Source organism: Pinus tabuliformis, chromosome 8, assembly GCF_031772625.1.
Source record: "Pinus tabuliformis cultivar Carrire ecotype Pingquan chromosome 8, CPIR1, whole genome shotgun sequence".
Lineage (NCBI taxonomy): Eukaryota > Viridiplantae > Streptophyta > Pinopsida > Pinales > Pinaceae > Pinus > Pinus tabuliformis.
The window spans coordinates 1,089,636,146-1,089,651,723 of record NC_142294.1 but is presented as its reverse complement, the minus strand read 5'-3'; the positions used below and the strand labels follow the sequence as shown (position 1 = coordinate 1,089,651,723).

General features: G+C 37.5%; 2 protein-coding genes across 10 annotated transcripts in view; one reads left to right on the top strand and one right to left on the bottom strand.

Moving 5' to 3' along the window:
• The window catches only part of LOC149239145 (uncharacterized), a 517,638-nt gene that overhangs the window by 53,961 nt on the left and 448,099 nt on the right, over positions 1–15,578 (bottom strand). The window contains exon 15 of one of the 8 annotated variants that reach the window (XM_089373330.1): positions 6,955–7,178. The exons of 6 other annotated variants lie outside the window; for them this stretch is intronic. In XM_089373330.1, the coding sequence (XP_089229456.1) occupies positions 7,091–7,178 (88 nt within the window). In that variant the 3' untranslated portion in view covers positions 6,955–7,090. Of the gene's footprint in view, positions 1–6,954; positions 7,179–9,559; positions 9,686–15,578 lie in introns of those variants that run through there. One more of the 8 variants, XM_089373331.1, reaches the window with a different exon arrangement.
• Positions 1,614–7,017, top strand: LOC149239146 (putative boron transporter 2). Of its 2 annotated transcripts, XM_089373333.1 has the most exons (5): positions 1,614–1,752; positions 6,094–6,189; positions 6,287–6,424; positions 6,520–6,839; positions 6,930–7,017. In XM_089373333.1, exons 1-5 carry the CDS (start codon positions 1,741–1,743, stop codon positions 6,937–6,939), a joined length of 576 nt encoding a protein of 191 aa, XP_089229459.1. In that variant the 5' UTR covers positions 1,614–1,740; the 3' UTR covers positions 6,940–7,017. The 2 variants fall into 2 exon arrangements, with proteins under 2 accessions (XP_089229459.1, XP_089229458.1); XM_089373332.1 differs by lacking the exon at positions 6,930–7,017 and having other exon boundaries at positions 1,619–1,752; positions 6,520–6,920.

Sequence of the window (15,578 nt, the reverse complement as noted above, 5' to 3'; positions counted from 1 at the left end):
AGAAAATGAGGACCAAGATGAGAACTGGGAAATTGAAATACCCTAGGACTCTTATTTTGGTATACATGTTCCATTGATCATGCAAAATTACTATATGTCAACTTCAGGTAAAAATAGGTTCTATATTTGTATTTTTCATTGTAACATTGCAGCAACATTATTTTGATGTGTGTTATTTTAAGATTGATGTTTCATATTTAATCATTACATTGTTTGTTTCTTATTTGTGACAGGAAATAAAGCTGGATTTGGTGAGGTTGGGACCTATTTCTTTTCACATAGATAGTGTCTGACTATTATTAAATGATAAATAACAAATTTAACAAGACTTTCAAGTCATTTGCTAGCCATTTCTTGTCAGTGATTTGTCAGCCATGTTTTCAAGTCTTTTAGGTACTAAGTTGTTCGGGTCCCCACATGTCCTTAGGACCATTAAGGGATGAGATAACATGAGTCAGTCCAACTCATGCCCCGAATTTACTTTTTACCTATTGATGTAAGTGTTTTGTTACCACTTATCACCAACAAAATTCTACCATAACATAAACCAACTTGAAGACGACACTTCTCATCTTCCTTTTACATAAATGCTCTATGGATCTCCCTACTATACTTTTCCGAGACCAACGTCCCTTCTTGGTAGGTCTCTCCACCATACCACTAATCACACAATAGTAACTACTGCCTTCTATAAATCTCTCTAGTCTCAGTTATTTGTGTCCCTGTCACACTCGACCAATATAATCTTGCAGGTCTACTTTTTTATCATATCTTTATTTTTTGTTATTTTGTGTATTTAACATTAGTACCATCCAAGAGTAACGAGTTAGTGTCCTTTGGATTTGATCTTTGATTTGAAATGAAGTCAGATTTGATGAAGCTGGGACCTATTTCTTTTCACATAGACAGTGTCCTAGTATTAAATGATAAATAACTAATTTAAGAAGTCTAACGCTAAGCAACAATGGGCTTATTCAAGTACATGAAATTGCGTTGATGTCTAGCTCTAATATCTTAGAAAATTTTAGCAGTTTGTTTGCTGCTTGTTTAGAGGATTTTGTCAAGTTTGAAATTTTTGGTTTATTTTGGTCATATTTTTTTAGTCGCTTGACTCATTTCATGCATAGATCGACAGATCTAGTTTTATTTTTATAATTATTGTTGTTTTCTTTATATATTTGGTGGTTTGAGGAAAGATATTTGATTTCCTTTCACTTTGTGGCATGATTTCAACATCTTCACCTTTTAGAATATAGTAAAATATTATTCTTATTTTATGTTTTCTTGGAAAATAATTATTGATATTTGGAAAGGGAAATAAGCCCTAGGTAGCTAAGCGAAGAGAAAAATGGTCTATGTACTAGGTTCCTGCGCATTCATCGTAGGAGACCTATTGGCATGAGACCGACATTCCTTTTATGCAATTACACTTTTTCAAGGCGGAGCTGAGTTTGCTGACTTGGGAAGAACACTGACAGCTGATCATAATGCTAAGGAGATTATAATGTTGGTTTCAAAAACAGGATTGTGAAAATTGTTTGCACTAGTTCTTCTTTTGGTCATATTTACTACCAAATTTGTGTCTTGCTGATTTTTTACATTTGTAATGACCTTGTGCAGAGATGGTTTGAAGAGCCCGATGTTAGAGTGTGAAGACTCTCTACAAACCACAAGGACTACATTTTCTTGGAGGGCACTCGATGTTCTTGGTGTTGCTGAGTCTCTTCGCTCGAAGCGTAAATGGATACAATGGTATGGCCATAACATCACTTAATTTGATCCTCTTTACTAATCTCCTAATATCATTTCAATACATCAAATTGCTTTGTTTTCATGGAATCCAGAGATACATCAGTAATGTTATTTTGTCTTGGAAATACTAAATTATTTTGTTTTGATATCACCCAGTTTGAGTTGTTCTTTGCAACTACCACTTGATCATTTAACAAGCATTTGAAATTCAAAGTGAAATAAAGCTCTTTTAGTTTTTTTCCAGAAGAAGATTAGATGTTGCACTTGGTACCATAGGCCTTGTAAAAGGGTTGTACTCCATTTCAGTCTACGACAGTAGACTGATTTCTAACTGCTCCATGTACCCACATATGATATAATATTTTTCATTTTTGGCTTGCTGAATATACAAAGAGAAAATTGCTTAACAATATTGCTTAATTTGACAACAATTTTACTTTTATTTGATACAAGAGTGGAGGTAGTCTTAGATTTTACCTATTTCTCAGTAGTTATTCTCCTTCGACAACAACATCATCCTTCAACAAATACATTCTAGCTTGTACAGAGGAAAGTCGATCTTTAGTAGAGGGCACATAAGAGATCCTCTAATGGAGGCGCAATAGTTTAGTAGGATCACTGGATGAAGCACATGTATGAATGTATTGTCTTCAATTAGGAAGGCACAGTTACCCATCGAGGGGAGGGCATGCATGAATGTAACAAAATCACAACATCACAAAGATGTGGTATTTGTTTTACAACATCACAAAGCTCTCGCTGATCTAACAAAATCCAAAGCAAGGTTTGTTTAGCTGAAATCTTTGAGATATTTTATATTTGACAGAGATCTGTTTTGGAAAGATACAGGAGGAAGTTTGTAGATATTTTGTTCCTTCAATTGATCAATTTGTAGATATTTTCACCAAAATCTTGTTGGATTCCACCTTCACTAGTTTGTGACATTGTATTGCCATTTAGGGGTGATATTGTTTTATAATAGCATCTCTCTACACTCTTATATAGTTTGTTGCCTTTGAAATGTATGGGTCATGTAGATTTTTCATGGGTTTTTCTTTCACACTGAGCACAGGAGAAGACTCATGGAGTTCAGGGGTAGTTGTAGGATGCAAGAGACTCTTGGGTTTTTTTGAAGTTACATCTCACCATGAAGATTCACTTGGGCACACTTGACACATATTTGAACTAGGGTTATGATTACATTACCTTTTGTTGCATCACTGAGGGAGAGCCTTGTTCCTATGTTGAAGCTAAGGCTCTGGATCCCATTGGTGAATAATATGAGGAAGGGAGCCCTAGAATAGGAGCCTCCTATCACATTAGGAGCCTAGAACATGATTTATGGTAATGGGGGTCATAAACAACCAAAAGGAGGAATCCCCTTGCACATTGGAGGTCCAAAGTATGAAAAATGGTAGGGAGAGTAACACACCCTATCTAGGACGATGCCTAGAGCATGATAGGTGGAAAGGAAAGAGGCTAGAGGATGAAAACCCTTACTTGAATGATGCCATGTGGTGGTAGAAGCTCTTGTATGGTTAAAAGGATGACACTTGATGAGAAATGTTCTACTTCAAGGGTGAAAAGAGGAACATTTTGGTAACCACCCCTTTGAATAGGGATGTCTTCTGCATGAAGGCTATTAAAGTATTCTAAATCACCTTTACAGGGCGTTACATATTATTTGTGGCATATTCCACATATTTGGAGGTGTCTTTCAATTTTTAGATATCTGGGGCAAGGGCACTTTGCTCGAGACACATTCTACATTAAAGGATGTTAAAGCTCCTTTATGAGGTTTTTATGTATTATTCAAGGCATATTATGCATATTTGGAGGTGTGTTTCACCTTTGATATATTTGGGGCAAGGACACTTTGTTTGAGGCTACATATTTGAAGGAAAGCCCTTTGCATGAGGAGATACCATGTGGTGTGGTTGACATGGTCCAAGCCCCTAACAACAAATGCATACTATAAGGAAATGAGGAGACGGGAAGTGGCAAGTGGATCTATGCATTGGAGAAAGAGGTCCCAAGGCAAATTTGTACTTGTGAGCCAAAGAAAGATCATATTAGAACATCATTATCACTCTAGAATAGGAGCAACTAGGGTTTGGAGAGCTCTCTAGAGAGAGTGCTAGGGTCAAAGAGGTCCTAAAGTGTCTAGGAAAACCTTAGGGAGATTCCCCAAATTGGGAGGTGAATCAAATAAACTATAACTTACCCTCTCTAAACCCTAAAAGGGACCAAGCCTTAGTTTGGGAGGATGGAAGCCTATAAATGTCAACCTTTTGGCTTAGTCATGACTCCTAATCTTAAGTCCTTGAACATCTTCATGTGTATCTTGTAATACAGTTTTTATCCTATGTATTATGAACTTGGTCACATGTTAGGGTTGACTATTATAAGGTGGTTATGATTAATATCCTATATAATCAAGGGCACTTGCTCGATTTGATTTTGGGCCTTTTACACCACTTTCTTTCTTCTTCTCGTTTCTAGATCATTATTTATTTCTTTCAATTGGTATTAGGGTGTGTATGGTCTTAAGAGCATGCGATCATTGATCAAGCCATCATGACCCATGGCAGCTTTGAAGGGATAAAAGGAAGACGTGTTGAAGCCAATGCTGCCATTGGAGTTTGATTCTTGAATATCATGGAGATTAAGAAGAATTATGTTCCATGCTCAAGGTTAATTACATTAACGTTTTATGTGCTTACTCTACAAATGAATTTGAACAAGTTTTTCATGGAAACCTTTCGAAAAGAGAAAAAAGACCTTGCATTATAGTTTATTGGTGGATTCCTATATTTTCTTGGTTGTTGTTACATGTTGACTATTGGAAGATCTGTTTATATTACTGAGAATCTTTCACCTGAAAATGGAGCAGTAAAGGACATATTAACTGTTATACGCTTTTGATTTTTCTGCCTTTGAGAACCTTGTGAGTTGTATGTCATTGAAGGGTGACTTGGTTTGAATAGTTAGCTTTGGAGAGCAGTTAGAGGAAGAAATAACTCAAACCCAAACTCAACAATGGAATTTTTATCAATGTGTCCATTCCAATAGATTATTATTCTAAATCTGGATGATGTGGCAACAATAATTATATATTTTTTGGAATGTACCTCAGTGAATGATCACCTTTTGTAATATTTTAAGTGCCGCTACATAGAGATGTTATTTCTATGCTTAATTAATTGCATTGATGTGCCATAGAGCAATGCAATGCATCTGGATACTTGAAGTCTTGGAATTGCAGAGCAGCATTTGCTTGATTCCTTGGTAGCTGTTTGAAGATCCTAACCAAACTGATGTTTCTTTCAGAATTGTGGTTCTTTGTCATAGTAGTATAGTACGCTGTTCCTGAGATTACCTTTGGTTCTATTCTGAGATCTGTAGAGAATTGTTGAGCAGGGGGGAGGATAGCTTCATCTTAATTTTAAAGCATCCCTCTACCCAACGTTAAGCTTGATGGGAAGAATTATCCTATCTTCAAGTGAAGGGTGCTAAACATATAATTGAAGAATTGATTGTTAAGACTTGTGGAGGGTAAGAAGACAAATTGCACTGTTGCTAAAGAATTAGTAAAGCTTTTGGCGCACAATGAAGATGTGCAGTACATTATAAGTTTTACTATTGCAGATCATATTGGTCCTCAAATTAGAAGTTTGATTAGTTCTTGTAAGATTTGGACTAGGATTCTCTAACAGAACAAGAATTCTCTATTCTAGGAAATGACTGTATGCATTTTAAATGATTGGTTGTGTATATCACTGTTTATACGATACGTATTCAGGATGTGCAAGATCAATTTGGAGCAGTTGATGATAGAATTGATCCTAAAGTTCGTAGTGCCACTGTTCCAATGGTTGAAAAAAATGTTTCAGCCATTTGTGACCAGTGTGAATGCCACTGATAAAGTGGCTAACTTTCTTGGTGGAATGTTACTGCAGAAAGAACATTGCTGGAACAGATTCACTTAAAAGAGTGTATACCGAGCACTTACACTGAAATCACTAAGAAGAAAGGGAAGAAGTCTGCATAGAAAAGTTTAAAGGAAACTTCACAAAAAACCCTTGAAAAATGATGTTGTACCAAGCAGGGCCATTATTGCAGAGATTGTGTCAAGGCCCATTACCACAGTAAATATATATTATTTAGAACTATGTTGTAATTTTTGTCAGGGTTCATGTTTAGGTTCAACTATCACTGGCTACCCTATTCTGGAAGAGCTTTTGCTCTCCTGAAGACATCTTGATCTAACTCTTCATTCTTTGTTTTCACCTCCATAAAAAATCTCTAGTGGATTCATAAATTTTCCTTTTATTGTGACAGACTATTTTATGTGGTATTGTTGGCATACCTCCTTCAAATGGTGTTATTCCTGAATCTCCAATGCACATGAAAGGCTTAGCTACCCTCAAACATCAGGTACTAATATATTGGAATTATCAATTGCAGCTTCTCAGGGAAAAGACACAATTCAGACATTTTATAGACGAGTAACTTACAAGTACTTTTGTTACAGTTGGTGCTTAGCAAGTTAGTGACAACAATCTGGAAAAGTATGCAGAAAAATTCAACCTTAGGGCAATTATACAGAAACATGCAAGAAGCCTATGAGCAAATGCAGACCCCAATGGTTTATCAGCCTCCACCTGCCTTGGTAATGGTCTTATTTTTGAGTTTGGGTGTTTCATTTTATCTAGTTTTCCTCTCCCTTTATTTATTTGTCTTGTCATGTCCCAACCATTTATGCAGGCACTTAAGGAATTGAAAGAGTCCACAATTCAGTTGGCCGCAAGTACTGGGAATATGGATGCCCCAGTTGATGAATCAATTTTTAATGTTGACAAGGACGTGGATGACATGCTTCTTGTTGAGGTGAAAGAACAGCAATTGAGTAATTTGTTGCAATCTCTGATGGTGGTTGGCTGCCTTGCAGTAATGCCCATCATTAGAAAGATCCCAACTTCTGTGCTTTGGGGTTACTTTGCCTTCATGGCCATAGAGAGTTTGCCAGGAAATCAATTTTGGGAAAGGCTATTGTTTCTTTTCACTGCTCCAAGCCGTAGATACAAGTATGAACTTTATTCAAACTATAATGTGATTGAATTTAATGCTTGTAATATAGTTTTCAAAGCTGATCAATGTTGAACTGATGGTTACAGAGAACTTTAGGAGTATCATGCTACATTTCTTGAAACGGTGCCTTTCAAGACAATTGCCACTTTCACCATTTTCCAAACATGTTATTTGTTGGCATGTTTTGGTATCACATGGGTGCCTATAGATGGTGTTCTCTTCCCACTACTAATCATGTTGTAACTTGTTAGTCCCAGCGAGGCAGTATATCCTTCCCAAGTTTTTCAAAGGAGCACATCTTCAAGAATTGGATGCAGCAGAGTATGAAGAAGCCCCTGGAATGCCATGCAATATAACAGTGAGTGCAAGACACATATCAAACAAATTTTAAAAATATTACTCAATTCTATTTCATAAGCCCTGCAACATGAACAATAATAAATTGAACTGTAACATATATTGATTGCAGGAAGCTGGAATTCAGGGGTTCGGACTAGGAAGCATGGGAACAGGTGCAAATGATGGCGAAGTTTTGGATGAGATGATTACATGAAGTCGCGGTGAGGTCAAACACACATATAGTCCACGGATAACTAGCTTGAGTGATTGCACACCAATTCATGGATCCGAGTCTGCATTAAGTCCCCAAGTTGCAGAAGCTAAACAAATATATAGCCCCCGTATAAGTGAGATCAGACAGACACATAGCCCTCACAGAGGGGAAAAGCATTCGGGCATTCCCCTGGTTAGTCAAGGAAAAAATATGAGTCCAAGTGCATTTGGTTTGAGGCCACATAAACCAACTTCCAATTAGGTGTTTGGAGTATAAATCCTCGGCTAGTAATCTTTCCCTTGAGTGAGCATATCTTATGTTTAATAGTACATATTTTGTTGGCTTATCATTATTTAATCATTGTGCCATAAATCACTCGGTTGTATTTGGTGTGTCTTCACAAAGAACCTCTGTCCATCTCAGAGGACAGGGTAGACCATATAGTGCGTGTAAAAAAATGTAATGGAAGTCAAGCTTGAAGTATTTCTGTTTTCTTGAAGCATGAAATCTATTATGTCAGTCTTGTGGTTTTGTAGACCCCGTGGTATTAAAGGGTCCTGTGAGTGGTTTGAGCTTCATAGAAAGTCATCCTTATTCTACCAGTTGGATCATAACCACAAAGTTTGCAGCCTTTAATGTTTCATTGAAATAAAAAATGTGGAAATTAAACTTGACAAATGAAAAGGAAATGGTAAGGCTTACAATATTAGAACTTCTGTAAATGTTTTCCCTTGGTTAGTTTTTAAAGGTAATGGCTAAACCAGCAATTACCTTTAAAAAGATCCAATTCATTTCTCAGAGTGGTGCAAGTATTGCACTAGGCCCTCTTTATTTTGCATGGCCACATTTTTGTTCAGGCTAAAGTTGGATTTTTGATCTTCTTTTTTTGGTTTTTTCTTTCTTCTTGTTAACCCGTAACAGGGTTTCTGCAATAGAAGAGGGGCTGTGTATTCTTCCTGACCAGTTGGCCATTGCGGTGGCACATTGATGACAACCAATCTATGTTCTGAAGGACACAATTACATTATATACCACCTCTATGCCATTTCTGTAGATCAAAGTGCCAGACATTATGCACAGATTGAAGTCAAGGACCATGTAGGCTGGTGCCACTTGTTCGAGATTCAACTCTTGGGAAGAACACCATTTCCAAGGTCCTCCAAACTTGTAAGCAGCGGCCTACAGTTCAACTCTTCATTTAGTTGAACAACACTGTTGGTGGACCATCCTTAGCATTAACCATTTTCTTACAGTGAGCTACTTGGTTCTTGATATTCCTGACAAGTAGAGCTACCCTTACTAGCACTCAACTGTGTAAAGCGCCTTTTCCAATTTTTCCTGAATCACTGCCATGTTAACTCTGTCCATTGAAGGAATGCATGCAGAAGTTTTTATATCCTTTGTTTTATGTTAAAGTGTTTGGATCAAACAGTAAACATGCAGGTATCCTCCTTTTTTTGTTAAGGGCTTTGTAGTCCCTCATACCCTAGTCTACCCAGATTGTGGAACATGTAGTTTAAGGGGTTAATTACTCTGCCTAGTGAGGCATTTTGTTGGCAACAAAGCTTGAGGTTTGGCAGTCTCAGACTTCAGTCATACATTTTAATAGAAAAATAGAGAGGCAGCATAATGTTTCAACATTAATAGAAGTCTAGTTTCCAATGAAAAGTGTTGAACAAAGAAAGCATTAAACATTCATAGCACAATTTGCCGAATATGAACTTGCCAACTTAACAAAGATTCAAATAGGTGAGATGAGATGATGAAGAGATATTCTAAAAATGTACATACACTGGCCTCACAAAGAAAGTAGGAGAGAGAATAGGAGAATTATATTAAGATTTTCAGAATGAATGTACAGAAGATTCGATGCCTATATCTATGTGCCATCCTCTTACATATTGAAGAATCAATTATGATTGAACTACATAAATAGTAATAGGTTAACAATAATATATGTATGACCAATAACATAAGAGATTATATATGAATGACTAGAATAAAACGCTGAAATAAACTAAATACAAACTGTCAATATCCAATTAACATAAAATGATATCATGAGTAGAATTTTTTTTATACGGATAGAGAGAAATGCTATCCTCTTCAAGTAACAAGTAGCCCCTATTTTATCCTAAGATAACAGCTATAATTCAAATCATGTTTTGCTAGATTCAATACCCTAGATTTAGAATGACTAAATACTACAAGGAAATAGCATTACCCCATAAGCTTTTTCAGATGCAACAATATGCTCCTTTTGTGGTTCATTGTTGGCTCCTTCATCCACTATATCATGTTACATACAGGCACTCTTGCTAGCTCATGTTGAGATGGAAATATATATTTTTCATGACAGTAAAACATTTAGATAATGGAAATAAAGAATATGTGCATTCAAGTTAAATCAGATTTATCTTGAATGGTTGGGAAGATTTGTTATTATCTTTAATAATTTAAGTCTTGTAAAACAAATTCAGAAGGAATAATTTAAGTCTTGTAAAGCAACAAACTTGAAGAAAAACAAAGAATATGAAGCCATATACAAGGAATATGAAGCCTGTGTGTTATGTTAATTTATCAGCAGTTTTATGCTCTGCAATATAATCTGTGAGAAAATTGGCTACAATATTCAACAGACAGGACATTATGAGTTTCTCAATTTGTGCTATTATATGCTATGGATTTTCTAACCGATATCTTGAAAACGCGGTCTGCACTTGCCATCTATGCCTGAGTTCTGCAGCGGTTTGTTACTTTCAAGCCATGCCTAATGTCATATTGTTTGTTGCAACTTTAATGTAGACAGCTAACCAGGAAGGCATTGGGTCATTCATAGAGGATGCTTAGGCATGATTCCAGGATTTTGAAAATAATTGTGATTTCCATCACTAGTCATAGAACTTAATAGAAAGTTGGGATATTCATGAGTGTGAATTTATGTTTGTGTGTTTACATACTTTCTTATGAATTAACTAATGCTCAGTAGCAGTAGACATTGGACAAGTATATTTGTATACTTCTGTTTTAAACTGAAACAAATCCAGGGCTAAAAGGAATGGATTGATTGCACTAGTCATCCTTCTATAACTTTCCAACATAGGCTGGAGTAAATAGATTGTAATTTGGGTAATTTTTCTAACTGCAAACAGGAACATACTTGTGTATTGGCAGGGAAGCTATGATGGCCATTATGTCAGGCCAGGTGATCGCACTCCCTTGATCGTGAGCACGATTGTGATCAAGATGGAAGACTTCATAGTCTAGATTGATTGTTTAGCAGTGATAGTTAGTGGGCTCATTCACAAAAGCTTCTATTTCACTAATCCTTTTTATAGAGTTGTCAGATTCAATTTCCAAAGGTTTTAAGTACACTATAGAGTTGAGTTCTGAGAGAGTTGTGATTCACAGTGTTAAGTATAGCAGCTATGACACTTGAATGAAGACAAGCATAATAGAGGTATCAGACTCTGTTATAAGCTTACCTACATATTATAAGGGACTTGGTTGGTTTTTTTATAATTTTATAGACAAGTTCCATGTCGTGGAAATGTGAAAAAAAATAGTGATATTGCCACCATGTGGTTCTTATCATATATGGTTTTATACTTCTTCAAAAAATTCTCTAAGAGTTCACAATGCTAAAATTCACTAGGACTTTACAAAGTTTTATTATTTAGTGAAAGACTTGCCAAGTTCTTACAAGATTTTATAATTGAGTAAAATATTTGCCATGCCTGGTGAGAGATTCGCCAGAAAATTATATATACATATTATATTATTGATAAAATCGCCTTCCATTTTTCCTATAAACCATGGAGATTCGCCCAATTATTATATTTATAAATTTGGGGGGGGTTCTTAAAATTTTCCCTGAGTAGCAAGCTGCCACGAATGTCAGATTTTTCAAGGTAAGAGGAAGTTGCAGCCTTTACCACTCAAGCCCATTGAAGTAAGTGCTCCATTTCAGCAGTGGGGTTTGGATTTCATTGGTGAGATTCATCCTTCTTCTTCAGCGCAACATAAATGGATCCTCACAGCGACGGATTATTTCACCAAATGGATTGAGGCGATTCCCACGAGGCAAGCCACTGATTCAGTAATTATCTCATTTCTTGAAAACAACATTTTGTCTCATTTTGGCTGTCCAAATAAGCTGATCACTGACAATGCAGCAGCCTTTAAATCTAAGAGGATGATTGAATTTTGTCATAAATATCAAATCACTTTGGGGCACTTGACTGCTTATTACCCACAAGGCAATGGATTGGCGGAATCCTCAAATAAATCTTTGGTTAACATTATCAAATAGCTGATGGAAACGAACAAGAAAATTTGGCATAAAACGCTGGTCAATGCACTTTGGGCAGACAGAGTGAGTCAAAAGAAATATATAGGCATGTCTCCTTTTGAAATCGTGTATGGTGTGGACACAGTTTTTCCGACCTCTCTTGCGGTCTCGGTGGTCAAACTCCTACAAGAAGCGGGCAGCGAAGATGATCATATGCAGCAGAGAATCAATCAAATGATTCATTTGCAGCAAACTAGAGAGGATGTATTTCAGAACACTTTCAAGCTACAAGAGAGAATCAAAAAGATATATGATCGAAAGGCGAAGGCGGACAGGTTTCAAATAGAAGACATAGTGTTGAAATGGGATGCAAGGAACGAAGAGAAAGGTAAACATGGAAAGTTTGAAAATCTTTGGAAAGGAACTTACAGGTATACTGCATATCGGGGCCAAAATGCTTTTCTTTTGCAAGAAATGAATGGCGAAGACTATTCTGGTGGGCCGGTCAACGGTCGGCTACTCAAACGGTACTATTTGTGAAATGTTTTCTATTGTCATTGTACATACCGGTTTGTTTAAATTCCATTGCAAGTGTGTATTGTTTTCATTCTTCAGTTTGGGGCTCGAGGTGAAGGCTATAAAACTGAGGTTTGATTTTAGTTTGGTTTGGTTTGTTAGAGTCAGGTCTTTCAGTCGATTTCAGTCTTGAAATTGAGTCAGTCTTGAGTCACATTTCAGTGCTGAAATTGAGTCAAGAGTTCAGTTTTGATTTGTCAAAGTTATTGACTCCATAGCCCAATGGACGAAGGCACTGCATGCTTTCCCAAAGATCTGTAGTTCTTGGCACCTCCAAGGAGCTACCATCCCCATTGGAGCCAATGTTAGTGTCGGTATCCTCATCCCTCCGTCAGAGATCAAATCCTCTTGTTGAATTGCATATTAGGTGTCCCGCTCAGTCAGCTGCATTCCATTAGGAGCATCGATCATCTTACGGTAGTGGCTTGTTGTACATTTTCCCTCATGTTCTTTACCTGCTGACCCAATTTTATTCATCAAAATCATATGCAGTCACCTTTTTGTCTTTAAAAATTTCAAGAGTCATTCTTTTAGAATTTCATTGTCATTAGGTCTAAGGTTTCATCAAAAAGGGTTTTAAAATGTCCAATAACAGTCAGCAGGCACATGAGGAGGTTCCAGTACCAATAAATTTCATAATCAATTGCTCAGAGATGTATTTTTCCTCAAAACTCTGTTTTGAGGAAAAATAGAGTATTTTAGATTTTATTGTATTAATTCATGTATTTTCAGTTCTCTTATATGTAAAGTAGTTCAGAGGCAACCCTGGTCTCCTTCCCAAGCCTCAGTAGCTCCATTCCCTACAAAGCAAACAAAAATCAAGACAAATTAAGTCATTCAGTTCATCAAAAGGTTCAAATAAAGTGAAAAGCTCAAAAAACAGAGTGGAAAAGTAAAGTCATATTGCAAACATTGTAAAAATGGGTTTTATGAAACAAAAATTAAAGCACTTGGGTATAAATCATTCTTCTCAATTGAAAGGCTCATTTGCATTCAAAGAGCAAAGTGTGAGTAAAGTGGAAGCAATGTTTGAGCAAAAGGAGAGAAACTTGGAGAAAACTGTGCAAAATCGGAGGCGCGGCACACTGGGTGGAAGGCGCTGTGCATAGCGCCGCGATTTCCAGTGTAAAGTTGTTCTGGCGCGACGCACACAGAAGGTGCGGCGCGTTGGGTTTGAGGCACGGCGCATAGAGCTTCCAAATTCGATTTCTTCAACAACTCCCTCAAATCGCCAAAATCGCTCTAATCTTCCATTGTGCAAGTAAGTCACGATCTCTTCATTTCTAGTAGAGTTTTTCATACAATTTATGGTGGTTGTCTAAAAGAAAAATCAAACCCTATATCCTTGCCATTTCTCAAGAAACTATTGCCTAGGGTTTGCATTGGTTAGTTTGGCTGCCAAGTCCATTCTGCCATTCCCTCACCTTTTCACTCCTCTCATTTTCTCATTTTATTCCCCCATTCCCTAATTCCCAAAAATCATCTTCCCCTATTCCCAAATCCCATTTTCCCAAATCCTAAATATAAATCCCTAAACCCTAAGTGTTGTCCCTAAAGCTTACATATCACTCCCTAATCCCCTATTTCCCTAATAAAACATTGTCCCAACAGTCCCAAAATCCCTTATACTCTCTCCCTCCACAGTCCCTCATAAACTTTTCCCTTGGTGGCAGAAAATTAAAGACACCATACATTTCATATTACTCATCAAGAAAACTCACTTAATAGCAAAAATGGAGTCAGATCCTTCATATGACCGTGAGGAAGAGACACACAGTGATTCTCCTACAGAGGTACATGCACCCAGGAGGCCTCATAAGGGTGGCAAACATATACGAGAGGAACCCACTACCCTTGTTGAGCTACAGGCCCACCCTCTCGCCATCACATGCTTCCAACACCAATCCTACTATGAGTTCTATGAGATGGTTGCTAGAGTCCAGTTTCACCATGAGTTGGCCCGGTTGTTTGTGCTTCACTTACATGATGGTCAAGCCACTCTAGCTGGTGTAACATTCACTTTAACACCATAATCTATTTCTCTAGCAACTGGTATTCTTAATATTGGAGAGCAATGAAACAAAAGGTAGCAAATTGACAGGCAACATTATGAACCATACATCAAGCTCGGTTATTTGAAACAACTCAACAGAGTTTTTCCTTTTCGGTACCTGAAAGATTCCTATGCTCCTTTGATGAAACTAATAATGAAGTATTTCAGCTGTGAGGGCCGGTTTTCTCGTTTATATGCCTATCATATCAGGTTGTTGATGCATTTTACCAGGGTGAGGATGATGAATCTCCCCTACTTCATGTGCCGAAATATTGAGAAGATGACCACCCTAGTACAACAAAAGACTCCTCAGTAGCAGTTCAACAATATATATCATTTTGCTCTCATTAAGATTGTGGTCATGCATCAGCTTGGTTTGCAGGGCATCACTTGGGAGGATTTCATTTCTCGTGAGTTCTTCACAACTCCTCAGGTACCTCCAGAGACTTTTCATGAGGCAGGTGGACCTTCTCATCAACAGGAGAGTCATGAGACACAGACCGCTAGTGTGCCGGTGTTTGTCACCTATCAGAAGGGCACTAGATGGTTATTTGCAGCAGCAAAGCGAGTATTATCTCCACTCGAGGTGGAAGGGGTTTCGCTTCCTTAATCGGCACAACAGGTTCAATACAAGGGAAAGAGGCCAGTACATGATGAGGGACCATCAGGTAAGCAAGAGACTGAGTTCATTCTCATTGACGGTGATGACATGGATTTGGGCCCACAAAGCTCAAATCTCAAAGAAGTCATCCAAGAACAGCCGATGGACATCAATGCTTTGTCCCTCAACTTGGAGAGAGCCGAGTGGATAATAAAGTACCCGGAGCAAAGAAACAAGCAGCTCGAGGATCACAAAGTGATTATGGAGTTGTAAAACATACGAGAAAACTGCCAAGCTGCCAAAAGAAGGAAGGTGAAACTCACATCACTTGAGCAAGAAATCAATGCCGATCGAGAATCATGGTTTGAAAGAGCTAGTATCCACTTGGAGAGGAGGTCGGAGAAAGCCATCAATGAGAAGAATATGTTGAGAAACATGGCATATCATTATTTGTCAAGGAATATGGTGTGCCAAGCTAGAATCAGGAGCTTGAAGGCAAAATTGAAGAAGAGATCGGGGAGGCAAAAAGCGCAAGATAAACTTCAAATCTTGGTTGAGGCTTCCTTGGCCCAACACAGCACTTGATGGAGAGTACTCAGCCCAAATTTCAAAAAATTTGGGGCACTTTTTGCATTTTTGGAATTTTTGGCTCAAAAAACAG